The 24476-nt window shown below is 47.4% G+C and overlaps 1 protein-coding gene across 1 annotated transcript; it reads left to right on the top strand.

Moving 5' to 3' along the window:
• The first annotated feature begins 8581 nt into the window (after positions 1-8581).
• On the top strand, positions 8582-24472 carry STRC (stereocilin). The gene is made up of 29 exons (XM_044232367.1): positions 8582-8627; positions 9363-10145; positions 10233-10257; positions 10989-12243; positions 13190-13252; positions 13331-13441; positions 13609-13775; positions 13972-14158; positions 14283-14398; positions 14662-14794; positions 15151-15333; positions 15623-15661; positions 15821-15988; positions 16137-16202; positions 16620-16745; positions 17056-17114; positions 17891-18014; positions 18128-18240; positions 19793-19928; positions 20343-20539; positions 20739-20829; positions 21041-21197; positions 21835-22004; positions 22565-22720; positions 23099-23241; positions 23435-23583; positions 23831-23928; positions 24024-24171; positions 24366-24472. Exons 1-29 carry the CDS (start codon positions 8582-8584, stop codon positions 24470-24472), a joined length of 5316 nt encoding a protein of 1771 aa, XP_044088302.1.
• Positions 24473-24476: the final 4 nt, after the last annotated feature.

The raw sequence follows: 24476 nt of genomic DNA on the forward strand, positions 1-24476 counted from the left end.
TTCTACCAGAATGGAACTTTATTCAACAAATATTTGTTGAGTTCCTATGTTCCAGACACCGTTCTAGGTATTAGTATACATCAACGAATGAACAGGACAGAAATCCCTGCCCATCCTAACTGGGTCCTCGTAAGATCACTAGGTAATAAATGAAGACTGACTTTACTTCTTCTCATTTCCCCCAAATTATCCTTCTAGCAGCCCAGAGCCGTGTGATAATAGCTGTACAAAACCAAAAATGAGCAAAATCTTTTCTGACTAAAGACAAATATTCTTAGGTTGAAAAACCAAGCCCCACTGGTAATGAAGCCATTACTCCTCTCCCTCCCTCTTTATCCTCGCCCTGAGTATCCCTTCTGTAGGAATACCCTGCTATTCCAAAGGAAGAGATTGAAGCTCTATGCCAAATAATAATGAGCATTCATCAGGAACTTTTTGCAAGTGAAGTTACAACTTAGATATTGCTGTGATATAACAAAATTAAAATTTTTTCATATATGGTTTGTATTAAGCTTTTATTTTATAACATAGTTTCTCCCTTTGATCTCTTACATCTTCAAATACCATATTGGAACTCAAGCCAATGCATTGCCACTTGGAAACAGAAAAATTAATATTTGCTTTATCATAAGGTATATAAAAAATAAATCAAGGAAAGAAAAGTTTATAATAACAGTACAGCTTCTATCTACTGTATTACTGTAATAACTTTGACTTTCACTTTTTTAATGTTCAACGTGGATTTTTAGTTATGAACCTACATTAATTTTGTTTTATTATAATTCTCTATATTGTCACTGTGTCTTAAATTTAATATGAATGTTTTAAATTAAAAAAAGTTTTTATTATATTTTCAAAGGTTTAAAACGTCAGAGAATCAGTAGGTCTCAATCCATCTCTTTCTTGTGACTTTGTACTAGTTGGCCTAATGTTCACAAAAGCATTTGTTTTTTAACAAGTGTTTTTTAAATATTTTTTCTTTAAAGATTTTATTTATTTATTTGTCAGAGAGAGAGGGAGAGAGCACAAGCAGGCAGAGTGGCAGGCAAAGGCAGAGAGAGAAGCAAGCTCCCCACTGAGCAAGGAGCCTGATGCAGGACTCTATCCCAGAACCCTGGGATCATGACCCAAGCCAAAGGTAGCTGTCCAACCAACTGAACCTCCCAGGCATCCCATCAACAAAAGTTTTAAATTTCCTTATGTCCCGGCCATGATGTTCAGTTTTAAGGATAGAAAAACTGTTCAGGGGGCACCTGGGTGGCTCAGGGGGTTAAAGCCTCTGCCTTCAGCTCAGGTCATGATCCCAGGGTCCTGGGATCAAGCCCCACGTCAGGCTCTCTGCTCAGCAGGGAGACTGCTTCCCTTCCTCTCTCTCTCTCTGCCTGCCTCTCTGCCTACTTGTGATCTCTGTCTGTCAAATAAAGAAATAAAATCTAAAAAAAAAAAGAACTGTATAGTATATGAATGCAAACCTTTTTATAAGTCACTTTTGGAGAGATTTCTGTTTTTTACTATGACAAGTAGAAATCTTCACAATGTTTTACATTTGTATTTTTCCTATTTAGGTGACTTAGGGTAGAATAAACATTTTTAACTTTTTTATTTTTAATTTTTAAGAGAGATTGAGAGAGCACACACTCATGAGCTGGAGTGGGGGCAGGAGAGGGCTAAGGGAGAGGGAGAGAGAGAATCTTAAGCAGACTCCACACTCAGTGCAAAGCCTAACACAGGGCTTGATCTCACAACCTTGAGATCATGACCTGAGCCAAAATCAAGAATTGGATACTTAACTGACTGAGCCACCCAGGTGTCCCAAACATTTTTTAACTTTTTATTTTAAGGTAATTTGAGATTCACAGAAGAGATGCGAAGATATTTCCTAGGTACCTGTCACCCAGCTTTCTCTAATATTAACACCTTACATAACCAAGATATAATGGTCAAAATTAATAAATTAACATTGGTAATATGCTATCAATTTAGGTACAGACTTTACTAGGATTTAATCAGTTTTTCCACTAATGTCTTTTTTCTGTTCTCAGTTCCAGACCAAGATTCAACATTGCATTTAGTTGTCATATCTCCTTAATCTCCTCTGGTTTCAATAGTTACCTTAGTCTCTTCTTATCTTTCAAGACCTTGATATATTTGAGGAATTCTGGTCAGGTATTTTGTAGAATGGGTTCTTCTGATGTTTTCTCATGATTATATTGAGGTTATGAACTTTTAGGGAAATACCAGTGAGATGAAGTGGCCTTGCCAGACCACATCAGGAGGTACATCATAGTGATATAGGTCATAACTGGTGAGGCTAACCTTGATCGTTTCATTAAGGTGATGGCAACCAGCCTTCTCCACTGTGAAGTTAACTCTTTTCCCCCTTCATCAGTAATAAATACTTGGAAGGAGATACTGTGAGGTTATGCAAATTTCTCATTTCTTCTTAAAACTTTACCCCAATAATTATAGCTCATCAGTGAATCTTGTTTGCAGTAATTACTAAAGTGGTGTTCTATTTCTCTTGTTCCTTCTATATTTATTAGTTGGAATTCTTTTTTTTTTTAAAGAATTTTCCCTACTCTGAGGTGAACATTTTAAGTCTTTATCTTAGTGGAAGTAGCAATCTCATCACCATGGTAGCCCCTATAATATAGGTCAGGAATGTGTGTGGTAGAATGAATTTATATATTTAACAATGCTTTTTATTTATATATAAATAAAAAGTTAAATATTGTTATAAATAAAAAATTGTTAAATATTGTTAAAAATTGTTAAATATTGTTTATATATATATAAACAATATATATTATATATATATAACAATATTTATTTATATATATATAAAACAATATTTAAAAATTGCTTAATACTATGTGCCAGTAACTGTTAGGCATTTGGGGTACAACAGGTGTAGTCTCTGCTCAAGACTTTATATTCTAGTCTAGCATAAGATGATACTTAGATTTCTGTATTGAAGACTGGTTTCCGCTGAACATATAACATATGACCCCACAAAAGCCTCCATAGGACCAAATAATACTTTATCTGACTGACTGATGTCCTTATTTTTAATATTCTCTTCAATGAGGACAAAACTGGACTTCGTCCCCTCAACCTTTGTGTCTCCCCCTCAACACTTCTAAATGAAAGTCTTCACTGCTTCACCTCCCCCACCTGAATCTCATACAAGTTTCTCTTGTTGGCCAACCATCACATGGAGCCATACAGGGAAAGGAATTCTGGGAAATCAGTTCCAGTTTAGCTAAACTGACAAAGTTCAAAGCCACTATAGATCATTTGACCATTGTACCTTCATTGAAAATTTCTCCTCCTTTGACTTCCTGACAGCACTCCCTTCAGGTTTTCCTTTGGATTTCTTCCCTTCCATTTTTGTTGCTAGCCATCTTCTTCCCAAGCTTTAAATGTGTGGTCCGCTGTTTTTGCTTCAAACTCCACAAATTCTCACTAACTAGTTTTGTCCACTTTTATGGTTTCCACTACTGTTTGTAATGCTAATGACGTCTAATTCCATTTCAACCCAGACCTCTCTTAGAAACTCCAGGAAAAATAATCATTTGTCTATCCTTAGGCATTTCATTTGTCTATTCTTTGGTGCTTCATTTCTAATATGTTCAAAATTGAATTATTACCATCCCTTCAAAACTGTTCTTCCTCTTCTAACCCCAATAAGGCCTGCCAAGCAATTTTCTTGGATTGGGGGAGTCCTCAATGACCCCCTCCCTACTTTACTCAACTAGTTCTCTTAAAACACTGCTTCTTGGGACACCTGGGTGGCTCAGTCAGTTGGGCATCTGCCTTCGGCTCTGGTCATGATCCCATGGTTCTGGGATCAAGCCCCTGGGATCCATTCCTGGGGAGGACCCTGCTTCTCTCTCTGCCTCTGCAGCTCACCCTGCTGTGCTCTCTCTCTGTATCTCTCAAATAAATAAAATCTTAAAGAAAAAAAAGCACTGCTTCTCATACCAATTTTGGTATTAAGATTCTTAGTGGCAAAAAAATTTATTTTAAGCTAGTCTAATCGTAGTAGTAGTAACATTTAGTGGATTTGTACCAGTGCCTGGCACATTATAGGCACTTTAAAATGCAAGGGCACCTGGGTGGCTCAGTTTGGTTAGGTGTCTGACTCTTGGTTTCAGCTTGGGTCCTGGTCTTGGGGTTGTGGGATCAAGCCCCTCCCCCCATCCAGCACTGTGCTCAGAGCAGAATCTGCCTGAGATTCCCCCTCTCCCTCTTCCCCTCCTCCTGCTCATGCATGCACATGCTCACTTGGTTTCTCTCTCTCAAATAAGTAAATAAATCTTCAAAATGCAAGGGAATTAATATAATTGGATTGATGAGTAATATCTCCATTTTACAGATGGGTGAATTATATAGACACTTCTGATTACAGAGGTAATAAATATCAAATTGCAAACATAATTTTAAAAAGTATCTTAATCAAGGGAAGCCTGGGTGGCTCAGTTGGTTAAGTATCTGCCTTCTACTCAGGTCATGATCCCAGGGTGCTGGGATGGAGTCCCTCATCAGGCTCCTTGCTCAGCAGGGAATCTGCTCCCCTGCTTCTCCCTCTGCCTGCCGCTCCTGTGGCTTGTGCTATCTCTCTCTCTCTCTCTGGCAAATAAATAAATAAAATCTTTTTTTAAAAAATGTCTTAATCAGGAAAGTCAAAGACTATACTGCAAAAACAAATTAATCCCAAAACCTTAGTGGCTTAACACAAGAAAGGTTTATTTCTCACTCACTGGGCAACTAACTCTTCAAAACAACTACTGTTGATTTTTATTACTTGCAATAGTTATGTTCTATAAAGAAACTCTGAATTAACAAATACTAAACCATTGCTCTTAGGGAAGATATGAGGTTAGGTTCCTACAAACCTCTGGTCACAGCATTTTCCTCAGTAGATGGATATATAACCTTGCTTTGTATATTGTGTTTTATATAAGGTGTTTCTGTTTGAAGACTCCTTATTTAATGTATGTTGTTGATTCATTAGTACTGGCTTCTTTTTGTCAGCAGCACTGCAACTCACGCCTGAATAAAGTTCATATTTTCTCTGTAAGTCACATCACAGGTTTCCTGTGCTTAGGAGCACTAGAAAGAACCTGAGCATTAAGCGTGAGGGCCATTTTAAACAGCAAAATCACCAACAAAAAGAACAAAAATGCGAAACTTGTGGCTCTAAACCGATCATGAAAAGGACATGGATTTCTAGTATGAGAAGGCAGTGGAGTATTGCCTTGAGTAATCTCAGCTGGGAACACGCACATCAGGGGACTCAAAGTTTTCACCACTCTGCCTACATCTGTGAGTGATTATGAAAAAACCCAGAAGTTTTTATTTAGGTTCACAAATTTTAATGAGTAGGCTAATTCACAAATACAGAACTCATAAATAATGAGAATTGATTATACATGTTCTGTGATAATTTGGAGCTTGAGGCTAGTTGGTCTTGTGACACTGCCATCTCAGCTTGCAGTTTCTAGGAAGAGATTACCAGAGTAACATTCACTAACTCTTAAGTTCTTTGGTCATTTACTAGTCACTGGCCAAAACTAGTCACCTGCCCCTACCCAACTAAAAGACATCTGGAAAATGTGGGTGGGAACTTCTTGGATATCTAGTGAACAACATATAACTCAGTTACAAAAGGCAAATCAAAAAGGGAGAAAAATAATTGTAATTTTCAAAGGGAGGAATGTGTTTTTATCAGACAGAGTACCATAGGACAGGTTTGGGGCAGTGAGGATGTTTCAGATTTCCCAACTTCTCTGGTTCCTTCTGGGTACCTCCATTTCAGTTGCCAGATTACAGAGCACTCCAGTCATCCCCACCAATCTTATCCATTTCACTTTAGCAAGATACGTTAATTTCCTATTCTGGACCTCTGTAATTTCAGTTTGTTTCCGTTTTTCTCTCTTTCTGTTTGATCATTCATAGATTGGAACTCTTCTCACTCTTGTCACCAGAACACAGCTGACTCTTGAACAACATGGGTTTGAACTGTGCAGTCTACCATTGTTTGGTTTGTTTGTTTGTTTAGATAAATATAGTACTGTAAGTGTATTTTCTCTTCCTCATTATTTTGTTAATAATATTTTCTTTGCTCTAGCTTATTAGAAGAATATGGTATATTATATATACAATATATAAAATATACATTAATTGATGGTTTATGTCGTTGGTAAGGCTTCCAGTTAACAGTGGGCTATTAGTAGTTAAGTTTAGGGGTAGTTAAGATTTTTAACTGCACGGTGGGTTGGGGGATGGTGCCCCTAATTACCTACCTTTTCAAGGGTCAACTGTATAAGCAGTAACCTGCTTATATCAAATAGTTTGATACATTAGCTATAAACCCCAAACACTTTACCCTCAGTTGGCACATAGTCTGAATCCTTGGTGGCAACAGGATTGCTTAACTGATTACTTGCTCCATCATCATATGGACTGCCAAGAATTTCCCAACCTGGGTTGAGGGAGTACTCATTGTTCCTCTCTCTGTTTGAGCCAACTAGTTTCATACCTGTTCTCAAGGTCTTTCAGTCAAGACACTACTTCCTGGTAAGAATCTCTGTATTAATTAGGGCTCTTTAGTTTCAAATAAAATAATTAATAATGAGTTAGTCTGATAACAATAGTAGCAACATTTAGTGAATGTTTATTTTGTACCAGTGCCTGGCACATGAAAGGTGCTTATTCTTTGTTGGACGAATGCCACATACTGTGCTAAGTATATTAAGTGCATTATCTAATTTAATCCTCTCAATAAGTCTATACTAGTATCTCTCCTTTTTATGGAAAAGAACACTATGACACAGAGAGGTTAGAAATTGCCCACAGGCGTGCCTGGGTGGCTCAGTGGGTTAAAGCCTCTGCCTTCGGCTCAGGTCATGATCCCAGGGTCCTGGGATCGAGCCCCGAGTTGGGCTCTCTGCTCCTCGGGGACCCTGCTTCCTCCTCTCTCTCTCTGCCTGCCTCTCTGCCTACTTGTGATCTCTGTCAAGTAAATAAATAAAATCTTAAAAAAGAAAAGAAAAGAAACTGCCCACAGCACACAGCTAGTAAACATTGGAGCCAGGATTTGAACCCAAGCCATTTCAGTTTTGGGGCTATGTTAGCAAAAAAGGAGAATTTATCATAAGAGGGTTGTTATACAACCAAGGGCAGAAATTCAGATGGATTGCGGGATGGGCTGGAACCAGGAGATAGAAAGCTATTGGGAATCCAGGTCTTATTCTTTGATTCTCCTCTCTGCTTTCCAGACTGGATGTGGTAACTTTGATGGGTAAAGGGAAGAGATCAGCTAAGGGGTACAATAGATCATTTCACTAATCCTGAATTTTTATTTGTCTTGGAAAATTCTAGCACTATCCTCAACTTTGGAGGCCTGCCCAAGTCATTCCATTTTGTGTGGGGGGGAGGGAGGGGTCTCAATTTCCTCATTTACAGAATGAGAAGTTTTTACCACAGGATTCCCTCAGGTCCCTTCCAGTTCTAAAATTCTATGATCCTAAGTGAACCTCCTAGGGCAGAAGCTCATTAATAATAGATTTGAATATGTGGGTTTGGGGGATAGAATAGAAGAGGGTTCTGAGGAAAGAGGGACAGAATAATTGTTTAAGTGGAGCCTCAATGTTGAATTACTATTTAGAGTTGGTATCAGGTAAAAGCCTTTGGGCTTTTAAATGGAGGACAGAAAAGACTTCTTGCCTTGACCAGACCCAATTATTCTGAATGGGATCTCTCTGATCTATGAGCAGTACTCTCTCTTTCTGTGTGTGTGAGCCTGCCTGAGTGTGTGCATTCCTGTATGTGTGAGTGTGTGAAGTAGCCCCCTTGCACAGTGATGTAATCTGGCTTATATCCCTCTTCTCAACTCAGAATTTTCTACAGGGCTTTAACCTAGGCCACAGGAAGAGAGCCAGAACGCAAACCCAAACATTTGAATGGCCCCTTGAGCAAGTCGCACATCCATAAACTGAGAGGTTTTGTCTATGTAACCTCTGAAGTCCTGCCCCATTCTGAGCATTTTGTGGTTCTTGGACTGAATTGAAAGCAGCTTTCCTCTTCCTAAATGTTATGTCCTTGGACCAAACCTTGGTCTTTATTCCTCTTCTCTGTTTATACCTGGCTGCCCAGTTTCTTTTTCTGGGTCCCCTTTCTTCCTTGACTCCTCTGAATCCTACTTGCTTTATAACTCCTTTGGATCTTCTTTTTTTTCTTACATTTTTCTGCAGAATGCCACCCCCCTACAAGATTACACCCTTATCTGCATCCTGGCTCTCAACTGAGGCTGTCTCCTTAGGCTCCACCAAGGGCCCCCTGGGATCCCCTATAACTGGTCCCTTTCACAGAAGCACACCTTTTTCCAAAGCCAGAGGATCAGGTATTCAGAGGCTCAGGTGACAAACCTGTCAGGTTACAGATATTGTTTCCTGAAAGACCACACTATAGTGTCAGTGGCAACTCGGGCTGCCTGTGGTGCTCTGCCCTTACCTGGCTATCCCACGCAAGGTGAGAATAACCAGAACTCACCTCTTACCGGTGCTCACCTGGAAACATGGCTCTGAGCCTCTGGCCTCTGCTGTTGCCGCTATCCTGTGCAGGTGAGAGGAACAGCGAGCAGGGCTGGGGATGAGAGGGATGGTTGCTAAAAAGAGACTTAAGAATGCAGAGATTAACTGGTTTCTATAAAAGACAAAGGAAGGCGTACCTGGGAGGCTCAGTCAGTTAAGCATCTGCCTTATGCTCAGGTCATGATCCCAGGGTCCTGGGATGGAGTCTGCATTGGCATTGGCAATTGCTAACTAAGCAAGGAAGCCTGCTTCTCCTTCTCCCTCTGCCACTCCCCCTGCTTGTGGCTATCCTGTTCTTTCTCTGTCAAATAAATACTAAAATCTTTAAAAAAAAAAAAAAAAAAAAAAAAGGAAGATGGGCAGAGACTGGAGCTAGGGAGAAAGCGAAGGTTAAGAAAGCAGGTCAAGGGGCACCTGGGTGGTGAGCCTTTGGCTCAGGTCATGATCGCAGGGTCCTGGGATTGAGCCCCACATCAGGCTCCCTGCTCAGTGGAGAGCCTGCTTCTCCCTCTTCCTCTGCCTGCCACTCTGCCTACTTGTATTCTCTATCTCTGTGTCAAATAAATAAAACCTTAAAAAAAAAAAAGAAAAGAAGAAGAAGAAAAGGAAGCAGGTCAAGACTTCCTGTAGGCTGATTCAGTAAAGGGACTCAGCTCACCAAACCCTGAGCTTCATCTTCAGATCTAAGCTAGGGCTGGGTTCCAGGGCAAGGCTGAATTGGGTTCTAGGCTCTTCCCCTTGAGTGAACTGTTTCTCTCTTTACAGTGACTCTGGTCCCTACTGGGATTCAGTCCCTGGACCCTGGGCTCTCCCTCCTGAAGTCATTGCTCTCCACCATGGACCAGGCTCCCCCCGGGTCCCTCAGCCGCTCACAGTTCTCTGCACTCCTAGCCAACATTTCTTCTTCCTTTGAGCCTGGGAGAATGGGGGAGGGACCCGTGGGGGAGCCCCCACCTCTCCAGCCCCCTTCCCTCCGGCTCCATGATTTCCTAGTGACACTGAGAGGCAGCCCAGACTGGGAGCCAATGCTTGGGCTGCTAGGGGATGTGCTGGCACTGCTGGGACAGGAGCAGACCCCCCGGGACTTCCTGGGGCACCAGGCAGGTGTGCTGGGTGGACTCGCAGAGGCGCTGCTAGGAGCCTTAGTTCCTGTGGGACCCCCTACCCCTACCCGCCCCCCATGCACCCGTGATGGGCCCTCTGACTGTGTCCTCGTGGCTGACTGGTTGCCTTCTCTGCTGCTGCTGTTAGAAGGTACACGCTGGCAGACCCTGGTGCAGGTGCAGCCCAGCGTAGACCCCACCAATGCCACAGGCCTTGATGGGAGGGAGCAAGCCCCCCACTTTTTGCAGGGTCTGTTGGGTTTGCTCACCCCAGTGGAACTGGGCTCTGAGGAGGCTCTTTGGGGAGGCCTGCTGCGCACAGTGGGGGCCCCCCTCTATGCTGCCTTCCAGGAGGGGCTGCTCCGTGTCACCAACTCCCTACAGGATGAGGTCTTTTCTATCCTGGGGCAACCAGAGCCTGATGCCAATGGGCAGTGCCAGGGAGGTGAGTGCTGTCAGGTCTGCTGGGCTGTGGCAGGGCAAAGAAGGGGTGAGACTGAGAGAGTTCTCTTCCTTATTGTTTCCCTCCTAGGCAACCTTCAGCAGCTGCTTTTATGGTAAGTAACTCTCTTCCCAGGAAAGGAGTTCTGATTGGGCCTGGGAAGTCATCAGTCTCCAGGGTGGAGGAGAGAACTGACGGGAGGGGTATTGTTTAGTGGCTTTAGAACGTGACTGACTAGGTTGGTGTCCCAGCTCTACCTTTACCTAGCCATGTGACCTTGAGGAGATTACATTCTCATTCTATGCCTCAGTTTCCCTACTTATAAAATATAGATAGTATTAGCCACCATAGAGTGAGATTGAATGGGTTGATACTGTACGTATAAGCCACTTAGAACTGTGCCTCGCACACGTTTCATAAATTTTACCCCGTAGAGATGGGATATGGGAAGAAAGGACAAGACTGGATTCCTCCATCGCTTACTATTTCAGCACAACAATGCCAGAGCATGGTCAGATTTCCTCAGTTGCTCGGCAGACTTCCTGAAATGAGGCCAACCAAGGGTTGAACCTAAGCTACCTAAAAGCATATGAAGAAAGGAGAAAGAAAGAAGCCAGGTGGACAGAAGGGACTCCAACTGGGGCTCCTCCTAGATGATTTCGTACCTTGGCAGGACAGATCTCTCTCCCATTTCCACCTAAACCAGTAACATCTATGGTCCCTGGGACCTTTTGGAAAAGCCTATGCTTGCTGCCCTCCTTGCAGGGCTCTGGGCCAGGGTCAGAATGTTCAGCTGGAGGAAATGTAAACTGACCAGATGCTGCCTGCTCCTCCCTCTACACCCAGGGGCATCCGGCACAACCTTTCCTGGGATGTCCAGGCGCTGGGGTTTCTGTCTGGATCACCACCCCCACCCCCTGCCCTCCTCCACTGCCTGAGCACGGGTGTGCCTCTGCCCAGGGCTTCCCAGCCCTCAGCCCACATCAGCCCTCGCCAACGGCGAGCCATCTCTGTGGAGGCGCTCTGCGAGAACCACTCAGGCCCAGCACCACCCTACAGCATTTCCAACTTCTCCATCCACTTGCTCTGCCAACACGCCAAGCCGGCCACCCCGCGGCCCCCTCCCAGCCCCGCTGCCATCTGCCAGACAGCTGTGTGGTATGCAGTCTCGTGGGCACCAGGTGCCCAGGCTTGGCTCCAGGCTTGCCATGACCAGCTTCCCGATCAGTTCCTGGAGGCAATATGTAGCAACCTCTCCTTTTCAGCCCTGTCTGGCCCCAACCGCCGCCTGGTGAAGCAGCTATGTGCTGGCCTGCTCCCACCCCCCACCAGCTGTCCTGAAGGCCTGCCCCCTGTGCCCCTCACCCCAGAGATCTTCTGGGGCTGCTTCTTGGAGAATGAGACTCTGTGGGCTGAGCGGCTGTGTGGAGAGGCAGGTCTGCAGGCTGTCCCCCCCAGCAATCAGGCCTGGGTTCAGCATGTGTGCCAGGGCCCCACCCCAGATGTCACTGCCTTCCCACCCTGCCACGTTGGACCTTGTGGGGAGCGCTGCCCAGATGGGGGAAGCTTCCTGATGATGGTCTGTGTCAACGACACCATGTATGAAGCCCTGGCACCCTTCTGGCCTTGGCTCGCAGGCCAGTGCAGGATAAGTCGTGGGGGTAATGACACTTGCTTCCTAGAGGGGCTCCTGGGCCCTCTTCTGCCCTCCCTGCCGCCACTGGGACCATCCCCATTGTGCCTGGCCCCAGCTCCCTTCCTGCTTGGCATGCTATCCCAGTTGCCACGCTGTCAGTCCTCTGTACCAGCCCTTGCCCATTCCACACGCCTACACTATCTCCTGCGCCTGCTGACCTTTCTCCTGGGTCCAGGGGCCGGGGGCACTGAGGCCCAGGGAATGCTGGGGCAGGCCCTGATGCTCTCCAGTCTCCCAGACAACTGTTCCTTCTGGGATGCCTTCCGCCCAGAGGGCCGGCGCAGCGTGCTGCGGACGGTCGGGAAGTACCTGGAAGAGGAGGAACTGCCAACCCCGCTGGGCTTCGAACCCACTGAAAGCGCCAGCTCTGTTACAAACAAGATGGAGCTGCTGGCTTGCTTCAGTGTGAGTGATCTGCCAAGGTGAAGGCCCTGGGAACAGAGGGAAGGACCTCCAAATGATTTCTCTAATGCTGAGAGGATAATAGTATAGTATACTCTAGTGGTTTAAGCACATAGCTCTGGAGTCAGTCAGGCTTGGGTTCACATCTGAGTTCTGTGATCGACCTTGGACAAGTTACTTAACCTCTCTGGGCAATACTTTTTTTTTTTTTAATCTATAAAGGAGGGTGAATACTCATGCCAATTTTTTGGTAGGGTGGCTGTAAGGATTACATAAGATAAGACATAAGACATGTTGTGGGTTATGTATATAGCAAGATACAGAAACATGCAATAAATGTATCTCATTATTCTGACTCTGACTCTCCCCCTTTCTGCTCCAGAAGGGAAAGGGATCATGTTGGAGGGCCCTCATTTTGTCCCTAGAGAGTGAGACTCGGAGGCTGGCAAAATAGAGGAAGATTAGGCAGAAATAAGAAAAATTCAGGGCAACTACAGATCGGAAGACTTGGGTTCTGGGGTCAACTATGTTACAAATTAGGGTGGTGTTAGGCAAATAATTTAATTTAGGTTTTCTGGGCTTCTGTTTCTTCTCTGTAGAGTGAGGGGACTAGAATACATAAATACCATAATTCCTTACTCCACGTTGGGGTCCACCTTTCTCAAGCCCTGCATCCAGTGAAATGATTTTAGACAGATTCTTAGCAATTTGGTTCTGATCTCCAAGTATTTATTTATTTATTGAGCCAGCAATGGGCCTGGCATGGAAAGGGATACAGGAGAAGTTAGAGAAATTGTCCCTGGCCTAAAAGAATTCAATATCTGAGGAGACACACATCCTAGCTTCAGACGAAGGACAAGCATCCTAGGAAGAGGAGTTGGAGTGCCTGGGGAAGCTTTAGGAGGGACAGAGGAAATATCTCTTGGTATCCTATCTGTCTCCCCACCAGCCTGTTCTATGGGATCTGCTCCAGAGGGAGAAGAGTGTTTGGGCCTTGCAGATTCTAGTGCAGGTAACTGTTGGAGAGGCACATGGGTGGTCTGGGTCACAACCCCGTGAGGCTGTGTCTACCATAACCTCCCACTCCTAGGCATACCTGCACATGCCGCCGGAAAATCTCCAGCAGTTGGTGCTTTCAGCAGAGAGGGAGGCTGCTCAGGGCTTCCTGACACTCATGCACCGTTCCTGGGCCCAGCTGCAGGTGGGTATTGAGAGAGGGGAACCAGGGTGGAGGGAGAAATCTAGGAATCAAGGGCACTTAGAACCCAGTGTGCAGAGGGCTTGCCTAGTGGAAGGAGGATCTCGAGAGGAGATCGCAGGGATACTGAGCATTTCCAGAGCCAGCATCCATTCCTGTGCCCCCCACAGGTACCACCGTCGGAAGAGCAGGCCCTGGGTCGCCTGACAGCCTTGCTACTCCAGCGGTACCCACGACTCACCTCCCAACTCTTCATTGACCTGTCACCACTCATCCCCTTCTTGGCTGTCTCTGACCTGATGCGCTTCCCACCATCCTTGTTGGCCAACGACAGTGTGTGAGGACCCCGCACCACCCCTCCTGATCCTCCTGGGGTCAGGCTGACCCCACTAGCCTAGGGCAACTCCTTTCTGAGATCCTCTCTGGTAAAATTAGGGAGAGTCTCCTTCTTGCCTATGATTGTAGGGCTGCAGAGAACTAGGGGACAACTGTTTGGAACAGGGCCAAGGGTTGAGAGCCATTTCTCTCCCCAGCCTGGCTGCCATCCGGGATTACAGCCCAGGAATGAAGCCTGAACAGAAGGAGGCTCTTGCAAAGCGCCTGCTGGCCCCTGAGCTTTTCGGGGAAGTGCCTGCCTGGTCCCAAGAACTTCTGTGGGCCGCGCTGCCCCTGCTCCCCCACCTCCCTCTGGAAAACTTTCTGCAGCTCAGCCCTCACCAGGTAGGACATGACCCTCTTAACTTGACCAGCCCATCTTGTGCTAGGTGGGACAGGAGTCCTGGTCGGCTCCTCCCCACAAGAGTCCCACAGTGACCCCAATACAAGCTGCCCCTCCTCATCTCAGATCCAGGCCCTGGAGGATAGCTGGCCAGCAGCAGGTCTTGGGCCAGGGCACGCTCGACATGTGCTACGCAGCCTGGTGAACCAAAGCGTCCAGGATGGAGAGGAGCAGGTGCGCAGGTGAGTGGTTGTGGGGTCGGTGATCAAGGTCACATTGGGAGAGCGGCGAGGATGGCTACTGGATAGGTTGGGGTCCTAGGAAGGCAGGGGCAAGAAAATAGGCAAGGGACACAGGCAGTATTGGATTCCGGGACAGAGTCCTATCTATGGCACCCGTATTTCCTAGTTGAGTGGTCAGAACGCCCACTCGCTGTACCCACGTGGTCCCCACCTTAGTGCCAGCTTCCGTGACCACATGAAGGCCAGCTTTGTGCCTTTCTTAGGCTGGGGTCCCTCGCCTGTTTCCTGAGCCCTGAGGAGCTGCAGAGCCTGGTACCCTTGAGTGATCCAATGGGGCCGGTGGAACGGGGGCTGCTGGAATGTGCTGCCAACGGGACTCTCAGCCCACAAGGACGGGTGAGCCCCTTGGCACAGGCCTACAAGACCCCAGGCTTTTCTTGAGTCAGTGTGGAGGGCTCACCCAGTCATCTCAACCACACGTGAGCACAATAGTGCCAGCCCTCCTGGACCTATGCCACCTCTGTTCCTTTATCCATGGTCATTCTTATCTGTTACCACCTCTTCCAGACCTATGCCATTTGGTTTATGAGACCCCACACATACCCTCTGAGATCTTCAACCCAATCTGTTCCTATCCCAGCCCTGGTTCTAAGTCCCAGACCAGGCCCTAGGAAATCCAAATGCGGGATCAGACAGGAAGCTTAAAGTTCACTTATCTTTCCTCTCCAGTCCCAAAACTTTTTTGGTTACAGGTGGCGTATGAGCTTCTGGGAGTGTTGCGCTCTTCCGGAGGGGCTGTGCTGAGCCCCCGGGACCTGCGAGTCTGGGCCCCTCTCTTCCCTCAGCTGGGCCTCCGCTTCCTGCAGGAGCTGTCAGAGCCCCAGCTAAGAGCCATGCTTCCTGCCCTGCAGGGAACCAGTGTCACACCCGCCCAGGTGGGCCTGTCTTGCTCTCTGGTGTCTACCCTCCAGCCCTGGGAACACCAGTCAAGAGAATTACGGTCAGGGATACCATTAGTTCCTCTAGAGCCTCCTCCTTTTTCTCTGTCCCAAGGAGGGCCCCCTCATACCCCCTTCTTCAGATCAAGAAGATCCATGGCCAGGCTAGTCAGTGGGGGTGGTAGAGAGGGAGCTAAAAGTTTTAGAGGGTAGGCCCTCGGGACTTGTTTCAAACCTGGCTGCCAGGACCTGAAAAGCTGCTGTTTCCTGTCTCCTCCCACCTTAGGCTGTTTTACTGCTTGGACGGCTCCTCCCCAGACATGATGTGAGTAGCAGCCCCTTCTCAACATCCTCCAGAGGTCCTTGTCCCCTTTTCCCTGCCTCCTGCATCTGCCCCTTTCTTCCCTCCATGCTTCCTCACCTGCCACTTACTGTACTGGGTTTGCTGCTCTTCTTCAGGACTCTTGTCTCTCTTGCTCCCCAGCTGTCCCTGGAGGAACTCTGCTCCTTGCACCCTCTGCTGCCAGGTCTCAGCTCCCAGACACTCCAGGCCATCCCTAGGCGAGTTCTGATTGGGGCCTGCTCCTGCCTAGCCCCCGAACTATCACGCCTCTCAGCCTGCCAGACCGCAGCATTGTTGCAGACCTTTCGGGTATGAGAGTGGCAGGGAGGATGAGGCCCTTAAGGATGTGGGCTCTGGGGAAGGAGCAGGGAATCTTCCCTTTGGCCAGGGAAGGTCTCCCACACTTCCCCACTTTCTTACACACACACACACACACACACTGCCAATTCTCACGCAGGGGAAAGATGGAGTTAAAAACATAGGTACGACAGGTGCCGGTGCAGCTGTGTGTATCCCTGGTCAGGTACGTGTGGCATCTCCCAACTAAACTCCTCTCCCCGTCCAAGGGCGGTTTCATACGGCTGGTGCTGCTTCACACACTCCCCCCAAGAGTCCAGGCTGGCTCTGTGCCCCCCTCCAAGACATTAGTTGCCCTCCCCAGTTCCAGAGAACAGGAAAGCATGATCCACACTAGCCTAGAATGTCAAGGCCAACCACCCTGCTTTCAGATAAAGAGACCAAAGCTCAGAGAGGACTTTAGTCCACCAGGTGCCCAAATAGCAGCAAGACTTGCCCGCAGCTGCCTTGAGGTGAGGGCTCTCAGGCGTGCACCTCTCTAGTGGCACAGATCATCCAGTCTTATCCTAGCTGTGGTCCCTTCCTGCCCCCATGGCTCCCTTTACCTACTGCTGCACTGCAACACTCACATGGCCACTGGCAGCCTATCCCCACCACCTGGCCAGACTGCCTGCTTCCCCTGCTCCCACTGAAGCTGCTGCAGCTGGACACCGCGGCTCTTCTGGCTAACCGGAGGCGTTACCGCCAGCTGCCCTGGTCTGAGCAGCAGGTAATTCTCTCCACTTAGCCCAGGACTACCCACTGTGTCCCACCTCTTTTACCCAGCAGCCCTATATTGGGCACTTTAGCCTGAGCATCCTTTATATTTTATAATGTGACTTGCTTGGCTCATTTCTTCTCCCTCCTCCCTAATCCTCCATTTCTCTGTCTCTGTCTCTCTGTCGCAGAGGAATGTGCATTTGGGAGAGCAGGAGGCTAATGGGATCTACACGGTGGGGAGGCAAGACTGGGTCCAAAGCATCTTAAGTTCTTAGGCAACTATCTCTGCTGGGGTGCTGCTCCTCTTTTTTCTCTTGTAGGCACAGTTTCTCTGGAAGAAGATGCAGGTGCCCACCAACCTGACACTCAGGAATCTGCAGTGAGTAACCTGTGTTGCGCAGTGAGTTTAATTCGACTAACAATTTTTGAGCACTTACCATGTGCCAGATACCATGTGATGTGTTGGGAGATATAGGGATGAATGACACATCGTGCCAGCCTGTGGTCCCCCTCTTGGCTCTTTCTCCCTTTACCCTCCTGCCCTCCCACAGGACCACAACTACCCTGATGAGTCTATCTGAATCTACCCAGATTCAGAAAACCTGGGTTCATGTCCCAGCCCTGACATGTATTTGCGATCTTGGGCAAGTCACTTAACCTCTCTAAGCTTCAGTTTTTTCCTTCTATAGAATGAGAATTAAAATAGTACCTACCTCATAGGATGTGGTTATAAGGATTAAATGAGATAAGGCATGTAAGGGACTTAATAGAGTTGCTGGCCCTGTGCAAGCTCCCAATAGACATTTGCTGTTGTTAGTTTGATCCGGTTAGTTAATGAGAACCACTGGCCAAGGAGAATAAACAGGAATAAGTAAGTAGAAGAATCATGGTCTTCAGAATCTAAAGACTTAGCTCTAGGCTCAGTTTAGCATGTTTGTAGGAGAATAATGTGGGGAACTTCGCTCGACCTCTGTGAATGTTTATTTTCCTCTCTGATAAACAGTGATGATGTGGGGAGCCAATGAGAACATCCGTGGAAAATCATATCTCAAACTATAAGTTACTGTAAATGAGCATCTGTACTTGTGTTGATACAATGAGCAGACAGACCATGGCATGTGATGAATGAGCATCTGTCCACTCACACACCTACAGGGCTCTGGGCACCTTGGCGGGGGGCATGTCGTGTGAGTTTCTGCAGCAGATCAACTCGATGGCAGACTTCCTTGAAGTTGTGCACATGATCTATCAGCTGCCCACTGGGGTTCGAGGGAGCCTGGTGAGAGGGGGTGCTTAGGCATTAGTTGGAACAGGGAGGCAAGGACCCTTGATACAGAATCCGGTTCCCAAACTTAAGTCTGTCCTGACATGTTTCCCTACCCTGTCCTACAGAGGGCTTGTATCTGGGCAGAGCTACAGCGGAGGATGACCATGCCAGAGCCAGAGTTGGCAACCCTGGGGCCAGAACTGAGTGGGCTAGATGCAAAGCTACTCCTGGATTTACCGTAAGTGCTCTGACTAGAGAAACTGGCTCCTTAGAAGTCTCAACTTGGGGTAGAAGATCTGCCCTTAGGAAGTGCCCTTAAGGTGGTGGGTTGTTTTTTTTTTTTCTGATTGTTCCCTGATACCAGTTATAGCCCAAAGTGGAGGATTCTATTCAAAGTTGCTCTATGTCTTGACTGGTTCCCAGAACATGGTCCCAACATGGGACAGCTGAGGGTGGGTAACACGATGATGTGGCCTTCCAAGCAGTCATAATATAATAGGCTACATTAATAGAGATAGACTATCTAAGCTGAGGGAGGCAATGGTCCAATTCTGCCCTAGAGGATTATAGTCTGTTTAAGCAACCATGTTGTCAGTGTGTCAGTGGAGTACAGAAAGAGAACATGTATGAAACATGCATGATAAATGCCTTCAAATACCCCAAAGGCTATCAAATAGAAAATAAATGGGCATGTTTCTGAAGGGCCATATTGGGCATTGCAAGGACAAAGGAATAAAAATCAGAGTCTTGCAAAATATAAGGAAAATTGATGTAGTGAATTCCCAACATCACAATTCAAGAGGTGTTCAAGCCTAGGCTGGATGGTCCCATAGCAGGAATGTTGTACAGCACATTCAAGTATGGGTAAGGGTCGTGGGGAGAGAAAACTCATGAACCTGAGTCCTCCTAACACAGACTCTGGGAGTTTATGAGTAGCTCTCATAGGCCTCTTTTTCCATTTTACCCCCATCTCTACCCCATTGCCATCTAAACTGTAAGTCAGGGTAGAAAAAGGCTGGTGTTAGCCTTCCTAGGGATGAGGTGGTGGTCAAAGTGGTTGACTCCATCCTTACATTTTTATAGGTCTTTCCACAGATTTTGGCCCTTGTGCTATACAGCCTAGTTCCAGATTTGGCAGCCCTAGAGTATACAATATCACTCCCAATTTGGGGGCAAGAGGGCTTAAAAATAAAGCCATTCAAATCTTTTTAATTTAGATAATTTTAGAATTCCAAAGACCTAGATAAGGTGAAAGATCCTAGACCATGAGCTGGAAGACCTGAGTCCCTCATCTGTGAAAGAGTAAGAAAAATACCTTTCTTACCTCAAAATCTTGTCATAAGGATCAAATGAGAGAACACCCAAAAGAACTTGGTAAACTGTGTAGCATGATACAAATGAGAGAGGACCTCCTCCCAACAGGTAGAGGAAGGGTGATGCTGTAGAAGAGAGGAACTGGGAGTAAGATCCCACCATATCTGGGAACCCGTCTCCTAATCTATCAATGGGGTTGATAACTAAAGATAGTTGATATTTGGTGCTTTGGGTTCCATTAGATGGTAGGATCATTGGTCATTTCTTTTCGGGAATACTAGAAGTATGTCATTCCTTTTGTTCCCTCCCTTTAAACACTATGATGGGAATCGCATCTGGGGCAATTTAATATCAGATCCTGTCAGGGCCATAAGGTTTGTTCTGATGTTACCTCTTTTGTCTGGGCAATGTGGTGTTCTGTGGTCTTTTTTCAACAGAGCTCATTTCTGAGGGCCCCTGTTGTCAAATTGTTATAGGGTCCGGTTGATGGAGAGACTGTCCAATGAATCTATTATGTTGGTGGTGGAGCTGGTACGAGGAGCTCCAGAGCAGCTGCTGGCACTGACCCCACTCCACCGTGTAGCCCTGGCGGAGAGGGCCCTACAAAACTTGGTAAGAGTCCAACCTACCAGACTCAGAGTTCCTGCCTGGATAATTTTTACCTCTCAGACAATGCTTTCTGTCTTCTAGGCCCAGCCCCACACTTTTGATGCCAAACAGGTTCTTGTCCACAAGGCCCTAGCCCCTAGATCTACCTCCAGGTTCTATTCCTTGAGAACCTGCTTCTTATTTCCTATCCACATTCACTGGAGTCCCAGAAATCCTTTGGATTCCATCTCTTAGCCTTTCTGCCTCCACCTATCTGGGCTCCTGATTTAAGAAAGTAAACAATGGCAGTGAACAATATAGGGTTTTGAGTTGGGAGCTTGGAGGGAGAGAAGAATCAAAGGTTTTGGTGTCTTGATCAAAGAGTCTGGTCGTCTGAGTCAGAGATGCATTGTCCCAAGGCCTGATGCCCCTCTCTAGGCTCCAAAGGAGACAACAGTCTCAAGGGAAGTGCTGGAGACATTGGGCCCCTTGGTTGGATTCCTGGGGATAGAGAGTACACGACGGATCCCCCTACCGATCTTCCTGGCCCATCTCAATCAGCTGCAGGGCTTCTGCCTAGGAGAGCCATTTGCCACAGAGCTGGGATGGCTCCTGTCGCAGGAGCCTGTTCTTGGGTATGAACCTTCGGAAACTTCCAATTCTAACTCATCCTACACCCACCCTCTTAACCACCATCATCAGTGGCAGCTCATTTAATACACTCAAGGGTCCTTGGAGCCCTGAGTCCCCAATCCTAGCATGTCCTCTTTCCCCCTTCCTTTCCATCACAGTTCTCTCAGCATCCCAGCCCCTGATCTTCTTCCTGTCCCCCAGGAAGCCAGAGTTGTGGAGCCAGGGTGAAGTAGAACAAGCTGGACGCCTAGTACTCACTCTGTCTACCGAAGCTATTTCCTTGATCCCCAGGGTGAGGTGAAGGAACAAGGGAGGGAGTAAGGGCAGAGAGGGGACTGGTGAGCTGGTTCTGGGGAGCTAACGCCAAGGAGGTGTGGGGCAAGGGTTGTAAAGCCTGAATCTGGGGAAATTGCTAAAAAGAGACAAGACTTTAGAATTAGAGCTGCAGCAGCTGGCCCTGACCTTCCTAGGTCTCTGCACTCTCCATATCACTTCTCACACAGGAAGCCTTGGGACCAGAGACCCTGGAGCGGCTCCTAGAGAAGCAGCGGAGCTGGGAGCAGAGCAGAGTTGGACAGCTATGTGGCGGTCCACAGCTTGCGCCCAAGAAAGCCGCCTTGGTAGCTGGGATTGTACGGCCTACTGCAGAAGATCTCCCAGGTGAAACTACCCAAATATTCTTAAGTCTATTGGAGTGTATAGGAAAGAATATTCAGCAATGGAATCAGAATGTTAGGCTTTAGGTATGATGTGCCCTTTGAGAAGATTTACACACTTTCTGTTCTCTGGGCTTGGTTTTCTAATCTATAAACCAAAGTGGTTAGCGGATGATCGTCAAGGTCTTTTCTAGTTCTAGGGTTCTATAGCCCTAGAAATTTAGAACCCATTGCACTTTGAGCCCAGGGTTTCCCTTTTCCTATTTTCTTATCCCTGTTAACAGTGACCCAGCTTGTAGGCTCGACTCTATGCTAGAGTATGGAGCTGCTGGGAAGATGCTTAGGATGTAGGCAGGAGACCCTCTGGGACCTGAGACCTGGGTTCTGATCTAGACCTGCCATTAAATCCCTAGGCAACCTCCCTCAGTCTTCCATTTATATAATGTGGAGCTTGTCCTCTCTAATCACTTACTTGTTCTAATGTCCTTTGAGTCCTGTAATTCTCACACTAGAGTAATCCTTTGGCCCATAGTGTCCACATTGCCCTTTCCAAAGGTTGGAGGGGTCATTCCATCTATAGATATCTCTCGGGGCATAGTTTAGTTCCACACTGACTCCCTGTGCCTGCCTTACCTCTTCAGAACCTGTGCCAAATTGTGCAGATGTACGGGGGACATTCCCAGCAGCCTGGTCAGCAACCCAGATTGCAGAGATGGAGCTCTCAGACTTTGAGGACTGCCTGGCATTATTTGCGGGAGACCCAGGACTTGGGCCTGAAGAACTACGGGCAGCGATGGGCAAGGCAAAACAGGTTAGGGATGGAGAAGCCAACATGAGGAAGCTGGTTGGGTGCAGTGTGGAACACAAGGAAATGGATAGCCGGGTAAGAGGTGGGAGAAACAGGAGATTAAAGAATTAGAGAGTTTGGATCCTGAGTAGGGAGTCAGAGGAAAGGAAGCTAGTGCAAAGGGGAGAGGGAAGAAAGCAGTGGTTACCAAACTTTACTGTGTATCAAAATTATCCAGGGAGCAGGTTTTTAAAATGCTGATGCAAGGGTCCCATGCCGCTCACTGAAGAATCATCTTAGTGCTATAGGGATCTACATTTTAACAGGCATTCCCAGTGAGTCTGGTGCACATAAACGTTTAGAAATCATGGACTAAGAGTGTGCTATTCTTCCCTACTGAGACTCTAGCATCTTTCAGTAACGGCCTAGTCAGAGGAACCTTAAACCATCCTCATTTTACAGCTGAGGAATCTAAAGACCTAGAGAGGCAAGTGACAGCTAAGGTCAGAGGCGTGACTAAGACCCAGCATTCTGACTCCTAGACCAATGCTTTTCCATTCACATTGTTCTTCTCTTTCTCCTAGTTGTGGGGTCCTCCCCAGGGATTCCGTCCTGAGCAGATCCTGCAGCTGGGTCGGCTCTTAATAGGTCTAGGAGAGCGGGACCTACAGGAGCTGACCCTAGCGGACTGGGGAGTGCTGAGTACCCTGGGACAGATAGATGGCTGGAGCTCTGTCCAGGTAACACCTTCCCTTTTTCTACTACCTTCCAAACATCCATTCCACAGGTCCAGGCTTCTAGGTCACCTAAAGCCCAAGGAATGTTTTCCTGTCACCCTCCCTGGCCATTCTTTCTATTTTTAAATACCCCATACTTGTGGCACTAGAAACTCTGTGATTTATTCACTTCGAGCCCCTGAACAGGTAAAACTCCCTCCTGCCTATTTTCCCTGGCCTTCTACTTTTGGATCCTCAACCTTCCCCATGGCTAGTGGAACTTCTGGTCTTAAGAATATAAGTATATAATCCAGTAGCACTTGTCACTTCCCTAATCACTTCCTCTTCCAAGAATTCCCTATGATTTCTCTCCTTATTCTTTGCCCTCCATCCCCGTATCAGCTCCGGGTTGTGGTCTCCAGTTTCTTGCGGCAGAGTGGCCGGCACGTGAGCCACCTGGACTTCCTTCACCTGACTGCCCTGGGTTATACGCTCTGCGGACTTCGGCCAGAGGAGCTACGGCATATCAGCAGTTGGGAATTTAGGTCACCTGTGGGGGGAGGTGTGGGTGGTGGTGCTGAGGTAAAGGTGGATTCACTGGGGTTGGAAGGCTCATGAGGAGTGAGTGGTCCCAGGGAGGAAGGGACCTCACTTGAAGCAGTCTCTACTCCCATCTCACAACCATGCGCCCTATCACCGTGGCTGAATCTTCCTCTCTTCCACCCCACTCTTCCACAGCCAAGCAGCTCTCTTCCTGGGCAATCTGCATCTCCGGTGCTCTGAGCAGCAGCTGGAAGTTCTGGCCCAGCTCCTTGTGCTGCCTGGTGGTTTTGGTCCCATCAGTAACTGGGGGCCTGAGATCTTCACTGAAATCGGCACCATAGCAGGTAGGGAGGCCAGACCACTGCTGGTTCTGGTTGTCATGGGTTGGTTTCTATACCATGGCTGGACTGGGTGGAGGCCTGCTCTGGAATTCTTAAGGTGGGAGTCTGAGAAGGTATTTAGGTAAGAGGTTGGAGATGTGTTGGGGAAGGTGTATGGTACTTTGGGAGAGGTTGGAGAAGGTCTGTAGGTTTGAAGGAAGGGGGGAGGGCGGTATACAACAGCGTTTGAATGCCCATCCTACTTTAACAGCAGGGATCCCAGACCTGGCTCTTTCAGCACTGCTGCAGGAACAGATCCAGGGCCTTACCCCTCTTGCTATTTCAGTCATCCCTGCTCCTAAATTTGCTGTAAGTATTGATGGGCTGGCGTTTGAGGTGACCATGAAGAGCCAGGGCCCACCAGGGGCTACAGTGGATGCACTGATTCCTGTCCCCACCCCCAGGTGGTGTTCAGCCCCACCCAGCTATCTAGTCTCACAAGTGTTCAGGCTGTGGCTGTCACTCCTGAACAAATGGCCTTTCTGAGTCCTGAGCAGCGACGAGCTGTGGCATGGGCCCAGCACGAGGGGAAGGAGAATCCAGAACAGCAGGGTGAGTTCCCAAATGCACAGCCTGACCTCCAACTCCTGACCCAGAATCTGACCCTGGACTTAGTTCTCTCTGGCTTGTAAGACTCACTCAGGGAGATCCCTGGAATAAAGGGATCTAGGCAGATAGCTGCCATCTATTAGTGGTTCCTGGGGAACAGAGGTATAATATTCCTCCTATTTTCTGTCTCATTATAGGTCGAAGCACAGCCCCGGGCCTTCAGGACTGGTCACAACCCTCCTGGGCCATGGCGTTGACCATCTGCTTCCTTGGCAACCTACTACAAACCTGTCTCTACAGTTAAAGAG

The sequence above is a fragment of the Neovison vison genome, chromosome 13 (genome assembly GCF_020171115.1).
Source record: "Neovison vison isolate M4711 chromosome 13, ASM_NN_V1, whole genome shotgun sequence".
Classification (NCBI taxonomy): Eukaryota; Metazoa; Chordata; class Mammalia; order Carnivora; family Mustelidae; genus Neogale; species Neogale vison.

What these genes read in the sequence shown, in the direction of transcription:
- STRC (XM_044232367.1), top strand. Translation starts at nt 8,582, where the DNA reads ATGGCTCTGAGCCTCTGGCCTCTGCTGTTGCCGCTATCCTGTGCAG. An exon ending in CTCTCAGCCCACAAGGACGG is followed by an intron (nt 14,795 to 15,150) that starts GTGAGCCCCTTG and finishes TTTTGGTTACAG; the next exon opens with GTGGCGTATGAGCTTCTGGG. An exon ending in CTGTGTGTATCCCTGGTCAG is followed by an intron (nt 16,203 to 16,619) that starts GTACGTGTGGCA and finishes GGCCACTGGCAG; the next exon opens with CCTATCCCCACCACCTGGCC.